General features: G+C 34.7%; 2 protein-coding genes across 4 annotated transcripts in view; one reads left to right on the forward strand and one right to left on the reverse strand.

Annotated features, from left to right (window-relative positions):
- The window catches only part of LOC109207500, an 8,893-nt gene extending 3,159 nt beyond the window's left edge, over positions 1-5,734 (forward strand). The window contains exons 5-8 of one of the 2 annotated variants that reach the window (XM_019370438.1): positions 2,706-2,788; positions 4,694-4,799; positions 4,900-4,995; positions 5,082-5,734. In XM_019370438.1, the coding sequence (XP_019225983.1) occupies positions 2,706-2,788; positions 4,694-4,799; positions 4,900-4,995 (285 nt within the window). In that variant the 3' untranslated portion in view covers positions 5,082-5,734. Of the gene's footprint in view, positions 1-2,705; positions 2,789-4,693; positions 4,800-4,899 lie in introns of both variants that reach the window. The other variant, XM_019370437.1, reaches the window with a different exon arrangement.
- A 371-nt stretch (positions 5,735-6,105) lies between these two features.
- LOC109207495 (NAC domain-containing protein 86) lies at positions 6,106-10,372 on the reverse strand. Of its 2 annotated transcripts, none has more exons than XM_019370428.1 (3): positions 10,114-10,372; positions 9,432-9,709; positions 6,106-6,723 (listed from the first exon to the last, which is right to left on the reverse strand). In XM_019370428.1, exons 1-3 carry the CDS (start codon positions 10,268-10,270, stop codon positions 6,436-6,438), a joined length of 723 nt encoding a protein of 240 aa, XP_019225973.1. In that variant the 5' UTR covers positions 10,271-10,372; the 3' UTR covers positions 6,106-6,435. The 2 variants fall into 2 exon arrangements, with proteins under 2 accessions (XP_019225973.1, XP_019225972.1); XM_019370427.1 differs by having other exon boundaries at positions 9,429-9,709.
- Between the last annotated feature and the right edge of the window lie 654 nt (positions 10,373-11,026).

Genomic DNA, 11,026 nt, shown 5'->3' on the forward strand with positions numbered 1-11,026 from the left:
CCCCCCCCCCGGTCTGTGCTTTAGGGCATTTACTTTGTTGTTTTTGATATGTTGCTTTTTTGTTTTGGTTTGGTTGTTTCAACTTCTAGGTTTTGCTTCTATTGGCTCATTTGTGATAGACTTTTGACTCATTCAAAGGGGGCCAAAAACTAAAGAAAAAAGAGGAATACAACATTTATATTAATCAGTTATATATCCAATAATGACCCCTGACACTTTAGGCACAAATTCTGTGAAACTCAGCCTCTCTTAAGAAAACAAATAGTCTCAATTTTCTACAGTGGAACTGCTTTTAACCATATTTAGAGCAAGAGGACAAGGTAATATTGGAAGTGTTTATATTCTTTCTTTTCTCCTTTTCACTTAAATGTATCTCTTAAATACATCTTTATGTTCTTGCTCCTTTAAGAGCCTTTTTTTTAAATTTGTAAAATATCACCCCTCCCTCCTGTTCCACGTGTCTAATCCCCTCTTAGGGCATTTAAGAGACTATATAATCTTACCAGTCATACGCATTCAGGTGGATACACAAGCAAAAGCTATACATAGGTAACATCAGATGGGAACTAGAAAAGTCAACTCCTTATGAACTTTCTGAGGTTTGGCTACAGAATATAGGAATTGAAAGCCAAAGATATCTGTATTTTACTCTTTAAGTTAATTATCCATCCTCCCAGTACCTCGTATTGCTCTGGATTAAGGATAAGCAAGCTCAGCATACAGAATAGCATAAAATCTATCTGATTATGTGAGATTGCTGCTTAGTATCTTACTTTATACCAGAAATCAGATTATAATGTTGGAGAGATGTGGTTTGCAGTGTCAACCCATTCAAGGTTCAATGTAGTAGTTCTGACATTTCTTCGAATATTCTTTGCGTCATTGTAACCTGCCAATGGAATTCCTGACTAATGTTCATTTCATATTAGAGACCTCAATTGTAAAGTGGCCTTGCTGCCTGGCAAGCTACTGCCACTCTCTTTGTTTAAAGTGTACTCACAGAAATGTGCACATGTACATTTTCCAGAGTGATATACAAGTTGTTATCATTTACTGCGCAAAGGTCTAGGAGACGAAGAGTGTGCTAAATCATCAACGGCAGGGAAAAATGCAATATATTCCCCGCGCAAAGCTAGAATACATGCTATATTGCTTGCTGAGGTTTTCCCTAAATAAAAATTATCTTCTGTACATTTTTGTGGAGGTTTTGACCAATATTGTCCCTTATCTTTGAGGGTAGGTCTATTTTGGTCCCTCAAATTTAACCCTAAGCATATTTAGTCCCTTAAGTATGCTAAAGTGGAGCACCTTTAGCCTCACTGACAGTATGTGTTCAAAAACTAACGGTGTTAACCAACTCTATTCATGAAGCAAATCTTCTGCTCTGAAGCAAAACGTTTCCGCTCCTTTTATTGGATAACACAAATTATCACTTTAATTCCTCATTTTTAGATAATGTCTTCTAAAATTTTGACGTTGAAAATATCCCCTTCTGTGCTAGTTTTCAATGAGAAAATTACACTATATAGCCGCCGTAAAAATAATAGGCGAAAAAATGTATAAAATTTGTATATTAATTTGTACATATATACATTTTGTATGTTGATATACAAAACTTATACAAATTTTATATACTTTTTCGGTACTAAATGTAAATGGTTTCTGGCGCGGGCTAAAAGTGATAATACAATCTGGTTATTCGTTTGCTTCAATAGTATGCCTAGAAGTGATCTTGGCAGTACTATTTTTTTCAAATTTTAACTTTTCTATTTTTGGAAAAATCAATCAGACATTTTTTAAAGTAAAAGTTTCAACGTTAAAATCTTAAATTTATTAGCTCTGTACTATTAGTGGGTGTTGGGATAAGTAAATTAACAAGACGGTGAGTGCCGAAACCAACCCCGTAATTGATCTTAGACAGATTCTGTCAGTGAGACTAAAGGTGCTCCACTTCGGCATACTTAAGGGACTAAATATGCTCAGGGTTATATTTGAGGGACCAAAATAGACCTACCCTCAAAGATAAGGGACAATATTGGCCAAAAACTCCGATTTTTGTGCGATCTATTGGCTCATTGGAAATTGTGTGCTTCACTCAGAGCAAACAAATGGCAGGAGTTTGAGTTAATGTGTCATTTCTCCCTAGTGGTGTCCTGATTATTGAAAAGGTCCTGCCTGTATAAGGTATGTGAAATTAACGATTCAAAGGTGTGCAAGGGGATGAAGTCATTTATTTATCTGATTCATTCAAGGGTATGGATATCATGTGTCTATTATTTGGAAGCTGTTTATGTCTCCAATTTTATAAGATGTCCCCAAAGGATTATGGAGGCTGTTTATCTGCAAATGCTCAATGGCTGAATGTACTACTTTATATGTATCTGGTGCCTTGGAAGAAAAGAATGAATATGCCCAGTGTTTATAGCTGACAAAAAGAAACTTTTCAAGTGTACCTTAAAAGATATAATTCCTAAGCTACAAGCAAGCTATGCTTTCCCTGATACGTGAATTCTTTCTAAGGGTGCTCCTTTAATTTCACTTAATATTAATATACCCTATTTTGGTCACAATGCTTAAACTCAGAAATTATCAGCAACCAAATGTTATGGTTTGGTGCAATATTTACTATAGACTAGATTTATAAATAATTTACATATTGCTCCGAGGATTTGAGAACGACAAGATGATTCAATCTTTTTCTGCAGGCAGTTAATGCAGATTCTTTGCCCGAGTTAAGAAGTGAGCTTGGGAACCAGTTGGCTGTTAGAAGTCGTAATATGAAGTTGAGGTTTGTACTTCCCTGCTTCTTGTGTGTTTCAGTTTCTATGATGCCTTATTTCTTTTTTTTCATGCCTTATTTCTTTTCTTTTCCTCCTTTCCGACCATCTCTCTGTATCTTGTGATGCATTGCTCATTATATGAGTTTGACATAAGGTTAATATAATTAATTGCCTATCTTATAGTTGAAGCAAGCACTTTTGATTTCATGAACATACTTTATTCAAAGAAATTGGATGATGTAAATGCACTTTTCGGTTTATTGAAATATATCACCTTATCTAAAAGCTTAAGTTGGTAGAAAGATGATATGTTTTTTTTTTTTAATTATGTCTTAACATGCTTCCTGAGTGAAGCTTGATATTTTTCTTGGGTCAAGCACGTGGAAATTTTTGATAGTAGGTAGCGGTGAGACTTGAATCAGGATCTCTACCTGCGCTCATACTATGTTGAAGTACGCGATCACCTCATTTAGAAGCTAAATTGGTTGGATAGAGGACACTTTTAGTTATGTGATAAGTTCTTAACAGTATGTAGTTGTCTAAAGCTATGAAAAGACACCTTTTTGCATCACGAAGGTGCAAATTTGTTTTGCTCATGCCACTCATTTCATTTATAGGTTGGAAGTTGGATTAATGGGGTTTGTGTCAGAAAACAGTAAGGGTTTTACCTTGAAAACTAGATCTCAGGAGGTTACTTCAAATATACTTGTAACCTGAACCAGTATTGCTAGTTGCACTTTTCTGTTTCTGTTTTTATATTTTCCTTTGGTAGGTTGGTCGTTGAAAGATCTAAATGAGCTGCCATGTGTATTAGGCGAATGAAGAGTTCTCGTAACGTAATAAGCAGAACTTGGAATATTAGAGAGTACAAAGCAGTGTGGTGTTACTCTCTTGACATAAGATGATTGTAGTTGGACAGTGTTTACAAATTTTAGCATTTGGCCCAGTTCATTGGTAGAAATTCAGATTGACGTGACTTATTATTCTGGCATAGTATATAGAAGAATTCCTATATAACTGAAGGCTGAATAGATCTGTTTTGACTTACATAAAGTTGAGGACTTGCTGAAGAAAGTTGAAAGAGCAGCAATTTGAGTATTTGACCCCAAAGATGTTCATGGATCAATAGATTTATTTTTGATTTGCATGAAGTTGAGGACTTGCTTAAGAAAGTTGGGAGGGCAGCTGTTTCAAGTTTTTTGACAAGTGAAGGACAATAAGCTGTTGAAAAATTTTGGAGGGTATATGCAAAATATAGAGTTGGACAATCCAAGAAAGTACGCTGAATATAATTTTCTAGGGATAGTGAGAAAATGAAAGAATGAGTTGATGCTGTTGAGTAAGCATGCTGCAAAGAGAAGTCCTAGAATGCTGTAATTCTGGGAGATGGTCAGGAACAGTGTGAACTTCTGTATGAATCTTGTGTTAGTGTGTAGGAGAGAAGTAGAAAGGGACGTTACAAGAACTATAACAGAGAGAAGTTAAATTCTCTGAAAATTTCTGGTTTGCTTTTTCCTTAAAAAAAGGTCTTCGGTAGTTCTAACTTTGATAAAAATGTTCTTCATTACCACTGCACCTAATACCTACCAAGACTTGATTACTGTGTATATATGGTATAGGGCGAGTGACAAAGTTTGCATCAATGTCGCTCGGTCCTATAGCTCCAAAAGAGTGGATGATCATGAATTCATGATATGATGATGACAGAAGAAATTTTAAAGAACGATAACTTGAACTAATTTTAAAGAAAAATAGTCATGGTTTCTTCTTGAACCATACTTTGAATTTCGACAATCATGTCATTTCACGAAGCTTCAAAATCAAGCTAGCAATGATCATTAATCTTATTTTATTAATTGCCGAGTGATGCTTGTAGAAATAATACTTCATTGTTCTCGTGGACTGTATGTCAGGGGGATTGGAGCTGTTGTTTATAAGGTACCGGAGCTTGAAAATGATCAAATGTTAAAAGTTAGCCTGAGGAGCATTGGTGATGAGGATACAACATCTATCTCTCAGGTTCTTAGGGTCTTCTTGCCTTGTTTGCTTTTCATGTCTTTCATTGAGTAATAAAATATAGTTTGACGTCATATATAATGTATTTCTTGGGATTTTGCAGGCATTTGGTGGTGGTGGGCATCAAAATGCCAGTTCATTGATGTTAAACTCAGCTGAGTTTGAGAATTGGAAGGTTTCCAATAGAACTTCGACATAGGTGAAATATTACCCTGAATGTTTTGAAATACCAGATCTAACTGATGTTTGACCCTTTGTCTTGGCTATTTACTGTCTGGCAACTAGGTCTTAGGAAATGCGAGCAGTCAAAATCGAATAAGCCAGAGCCTACCCATGTTGCACTTTTTTTCCATCTGTGCACATGATCCCTACTAGCTATCTGCATACATCTTTTGTCCCATGACAATGGAAGTAGCATAATGCAGTCTTGGCTGCTAATGCAGTGGGGATTTATAGGATTGCTTGTTCATGCTAGAGCTAGACTTCAAACCTTCTACTGGTGTCAGTCTTAGAGTCAAAGGTGGTCAATATAGCTCTCTGTTTTATGTAAAAGCTTTGCCCGTGTGACGTGCTGTGACAACCTCCCTGATCTAAAAGAATGTGGAGCACTTGCTATACTATTTACTGCTGATGAATTGGAATTAGTTGAATTCTAGAGAATCATCCTTTTGTGTAGTGGGATCTACTTTTGCAAGGCATGCAGTGGTCCAGTCCTCTGGTGGTTTTCTTTTGGACCGAAATGGACAATTTTTTATTGATTGCCAGATGATAAAACATAGAGAAACTAAGAATGCTGAGCATCTTCTCACGTCTAGGTAGTGCTGATGTTTGGTGCTCTTTCGGCAATAACTTCCTTTTAGTAGTTGGATTGCATTTCAGTATGAACCTTTATTTGCTTCCGCATGAAATATTGGAATACTGCATCCATATTGTCACGAGTTTTATGGTTGGCGCAATATTTTTTTGGTTTCTTTTCCAATTACAGAGCTGTTTCTGCTAGTACTGAATTTCATATCACATTGATTCTGTAATCTGAATTATGTTTAAGGATTGTCACATCCAAGTCAGGAGTCTCGTGGAGAAATATGGTCTATAGACATTGACGCATTTGACATTTTTCATATAGCCTCTGCCCCATCATTAAGCTAGATTGTGCTCTAAAATTAGGCCCCTACCAAGTTATCAGCATTGGTCAAGTATAGTACAAACAAGAAAGGCCAAAAAGAGATGTGATGCTCGTTACAAATGTATATAGAGTAATTGCTGATTGCGATTTTTAGATAGTGGCTAACTGGCTATCGACAACCAATAGTCAAATTTTCACACAAATATTATTACTGCTCTCAGAAGAATTAGAAAAAAGGAAAAAGAAAAAAGAAGAAGAAAACAGGTAATATCAACCCATTGGCCCTTTATTTCACAAGTATAACACCATGACAGCCTCAAGAAAGAGGCCAAAATCTGAACCTGTAAAGCCACAAGATAAACTGGCTGTACAGATATATAATTAAAAACCCCTAAATACAATTAGCGAAATCATTGTCCATAATCAGCATAAACAAAAGTTACAAACTTTATCAAATAATATGGATTATTAATTAAGAAGAATTATATGTCATCGGTCACAGAAAGCTCCTGTTTAATTTGTGAAAGCAAGTGGAGAGATCTCTTCGCCTTGAAAGGGAGAGTTGGAAGAACACCATGCATCTTCTGTAATAAACTGCATCCATGAATCATCTTTTTCTTCTTCTTCCATACAGGAAGATGATGCTAATGGTACATCAGGCGATGGCGTTTCGTACTCATGAACATTAATGCTTTGGGTTAATGGGTATTCAAATGATGGTACACTACTAGGTTGGCCTAGCTCTTCTATTTCAGAACAAACACCATTTTTCTTGAATACACGACACAGTGCATACGAGTCCTGCTTACATAACAACAAACAAATAAAGAAACAAACAAGAATGTCAATTAGGTATATTGGTACGAGTTTAATTAACCTCTATACAACGATAATGTAAAAAAAAAGTTATACTACTATAATTTCATATAACTACAAGTAACCGTAACAAAAGTGATATTATTGTTATGTATGAGTTGTCATATCTAGGATCTTTATTCTTTTCAGAGAGAGAGAGAGAAGAAAAGATTTTCTGCTAAATGAGAACATCACAAGTACATTTGCTGACAACAAAAGATTTGAGTCATAGACTTTGTACTAGTCAATAATTGGGGCTGCTGAATTTAGATTTGATAAAAATAGCTACCTCCCTAGAAGAGATCCTAAAGAAGAGGGACAAATACTGAAAAAGGAAAGATCATTGCGCTTCTCTACTTCTATGTAAAACAAAGTATAGTTCACGGATTCTTCTTGTCCCTACTTCCCCCCCCCCCCCTACTATATATATATATAAAAATTAGAATTTGAGAGTACAATTTCACTTAACTTAAAATGCCATCAATGAAAAATGTGGTTACCCCAAGTGAAGTTGTTTATAGAGAATAACAAGTAAACCAACGGACAATAACAGAATGAAATCATTTTATTATTTAAGTTTTTTATACTCCATTTAAGGGAGTTATAAAAAATCTAGAAAGTTTGAACAAAAAGGGAAATTGATCAGTTCTATGGTTAAGGTCATTGTTCAATCTATACGTTGGGGTAGTGGCTAATAGTGAACATCCATTGGCTTATTCAAGTAAACTGGAATAAAGTGAAAAGCAACCGACACCTTAGCTTCTTACAAAAAATGAAAGTGAATAGAAGGGTGGCCCCCCTTTGCTTTTAGGTAAAGACCAAATGATAATGATTTCAATTTTTTGTGGAAGAATCTTTGATTATACTAGATCAGAGTGTTTTTTTAATCAATGATCATGAAAGATAGAGAGAAAAATCAACAAAAAAAAAAGTAAGTAGAGTACTGATGATTGGAGGCTATAACAGATTCAGTCTTATAGAAGGATGTTACTTTTGTCTTACTATCCAAAAGACAAAGTGAAACTATACACTTTTGTCACTCAAGTAACGAATATGTCAGCTAGCTATTTATTCATATAAAAATAAAATTATCATAAGGGAATCTTATCATATATTATATAATATAACACAAAATAGTAAAAAAGAGAAAAAGAATTAAAGAAGGAAAGAGAAAGTTAGTGTTAGTAAGATACAAAAGCCCTAGCTTTCCATGCAATTCCATGCAGTCCACGTTCCTCTATCTCTTTTACTATCTCCTTATCAAATTTTAAGTTGTAGTACTATCTTAGCTTATGATCTGAGAAAATGGTTTTTACACCCTTTCCCTTGCTTTCTTTGTATGAAAATAATTTTTTTCACTCTTTTGATGTTCTTTTACTTTAGTTTTTTTCTTGTGTTTTTGCCTTGCTTTCTCAGATAACTCTTGAGGTGGGGAGGATTAAATCAAAAGCCAGATAACATGTAGCACATGGTAAAGACATTTAGACATTTAATCTTCTTGCTTTTTATCCATCCTTTAACTGTAAAAAGTGAATTGATGAGACATATCGAGAGCTAATGCTTTTTTTTCAATTTTCCAGCAAATTACGGCTTACAAAAACCATGCTTTTAAAGTCAAATGCTGACACAGCACCTAAGTGATGTTAAAGAGTAATTAAAGAGAGGCCTCGTTGGTAATTTTTCGAAGAGATTAAAAGTTTTGAAATCGTAATTAACGCCTGAAAAAAGGTACTAAACAGGGAAGGATTGTAAAAGCTAAATGAAAAAAATAAAAATAAATGTAGATTAAATGATCAAGATCAAAATTTCCCATAACAAAAAAAAATGTTTCTTTCACCTGAATTTAAAAAACCAGAATTAGTAAAAATTTCGTACTTGCACAGTGTAAAATATATTTGCATGATCAATTCACTTGCATGTATCTCTAGAAAAACTAGTATTATTTGGTAATCTCATAAAAATGATAACTAATCTAATGTCACATTATATTATTGGTGTATACAGCTTAAATTCTAAGAGTAAGTTCTTTTTTAATTTTTTTTTCTTTGTTACAACATGCATTTCCAACTATTTGAAGGCTCCAAATATTAAAGCAGGAAAATCATCAATAGATTAAAAAAAATAAAGAAATGGTGCAGAAAATGCAGGAAAGTCAATAATAATGATGATGATGTACTTAAGGGGCCAAATCATAATGATCTAGCCAAGCAATCTTTCCAAACACACATGGTACATTCTGTTTTAATGATTACCTTTCTATTCTGAGTATATTAAGAAAAGCAGAAATATGCAAGAATGCTAGTTATTAATATGAATAAGAATCACAAAAATAAATAATTAAACAAATAGGAGAACCAATCATAAAAGAGAAAGAGTAATGATGATTTTTCATGAGTACGTGTTTGTGTGTATGTTGTTAGATCGAAATACAATAATAATTGTTAGTCTATGTTGTTCGGACTCTCTAAAATATTTGCCGCACCCGTATCAGATTCTTCGAAAATGCTTTATTTTAAAAAGACCCGACACGAATCGGACGACATTTTTAGGAGTCCGAGCAACATAGATTGCTGTAAACTAATTAAGATACCTGTTATATATGATCCCAATGATTAGGAATATTAATTGTAAATTGGAATCATAATACGAACTACCTGAATGCTGGAGATTTCGTCGCATTCTTTATCATCCAGTCGATATTCATGCATTACCCAATCAGTCCTAATTCCCTGAGGTGCTCTTCCCCTGTAGTAAACCAGTGTTTTCTTCATTCCAATTGCCCTATTCTGTGAACTTACTCTCCTATCTTTCCCTGTAGATTTCCAGTATCCAGCTCTTGTCGCTCTATTCGTTCTGAATCCATTTGGATATTTCCTGTCCCTTGGACCAAAGAAATACCATTCTGGATCCCTACTTGGCAAAAATGATTTCTCTGCAAAAAGAAAAAAATGTTCTTGATCTTTCTTTTTAACAATTGATGAAATGATTACATTGTCGAGAATGACATATTTGACGAATAATAAAAGGTCATGGTAGTCAAGTCAAGAAATTAAAGTGCAGCATTGAACTAATAATTAAACAAATCTATCGTTAATTAATTATATGCACTAAGCTCCCGCTATGCACGGATCCAGGGAAGGGTCGGACCACAAGGGTCTATTGTACGCAGTCTTACCATGCATTTCTGCAAGAGGCTGTTTTGGCTTGAACCCGTGACCTTCTAGTTACATGACAGCAACTTTACCAGTTACGCTAAGACTTCCCTTAATCGTTAATATTGCTTGTTAAGGACAAAAAAACTGATTGAAAATGGAGTGTAAGAGGAGGAAATCAAACCTGCTAATTCCCAAGGCTCACATTTGTAGAGATCAACTTCAGGAATAATATCAAGTTCAATTTCTTGACCATGAATTTTTCTCTTGAGATAATAGTTGACAAGCTCTTCATCAGTGGGATGGAACCTAAAACCAGGTGGTAGCCCAACGGGTGCCATTATCTCTTCAATTTCTCCGCCGCCGTCAGCCACTGCGACCACCGCGAGCCTCCCGGAGACTCCCTATTGAATGATCAGGGACTTTAGTTTGCTTTAGGATTAGTATCCATGATACAATAATGTAGTGTGTATATATATAAAAGGGATTCAAAGTCCTTTGTCTTTGATTTGTCATTTTTTTTTCTTCACTTTATCTCTTTTCCAGATTCTCATAAAACGTTTCTCTCAAGCACTACTAGTACTGTCTTCTTTCATACTACTGGTTGGTTAACACTACGTACTACTACTTCTTTAGTGGTTATTTCTGCAAAAACTAGCTCTTTTCACTAAAATATAAAAACTGCATGCGGCAGAGAGGCCAGTCAGCCACCCTTTGCTTTATCTCGTGATGTTTAATGCCTAACGCAAGGAGAAAACATGATAAGGTTATTCAAATCGGCTGTCTCTAATCATGTGCAAATTAATTAGTACAGCCTATAAAACTTTAAATCTAGAGTTTTTGTTTTTTCCTTTTTGGTTTGAGCTTCATTACTATTGTTAAATTAGTATAGTGATTACTGTATCATGTGCCGTAAAACGTGTTGGTATATCTTAAGACAAGTGAATTCGTGTATATATAGAGCAATATGTGAAGATAATTAATCAACTTGATTAATTCGGTTCAACCTACATATTGTGTATTAGGCACGTAAATATGTATGGCACATATAGCTTTTGCTCATACTATGTATTTTTGCCTAAAAAATTATTATATAT

This window comes from Nicotiana attenuata, unplaced genomic scaffold, assembly GCF_001879085.1.
Source record: "Nicotiana attenuata strain UT unplaced genomic scaffold, NIATTr2, whole genome shotgun sequence".
In the NCBI taxonomy this organism is placed as follows: Eukaryota; Viridiplantae; Streptophyta; class Magnoliopsida; order Solanales; family Solanaceae; genus Nicotiana; species Nicotiana attenuata.

Coding starts and splice junctions, on each gene's coding strand:
- LOC109207495 (XM_019370427.1), bottom strand. CDS start 10,270: ATGGCACCCGTTGGGCTACCACCTGGTTTTAGGTTCCATCCCACTGAT. Junction 9,710..10,113: donor TGAGCCTTGGGAATTAGCAG/GTTTGATTTCCT, acceptor TTCTTTTTGCAG/AGAAATCATTTTTGCCAAGT. Junction 6,724..9,428: donor AAATCTCCAGCATTCAGGTA/GTTCGTATTATG, acceptor TTATGTAAGCAG/GACTCGTATGCACTGTGTCG.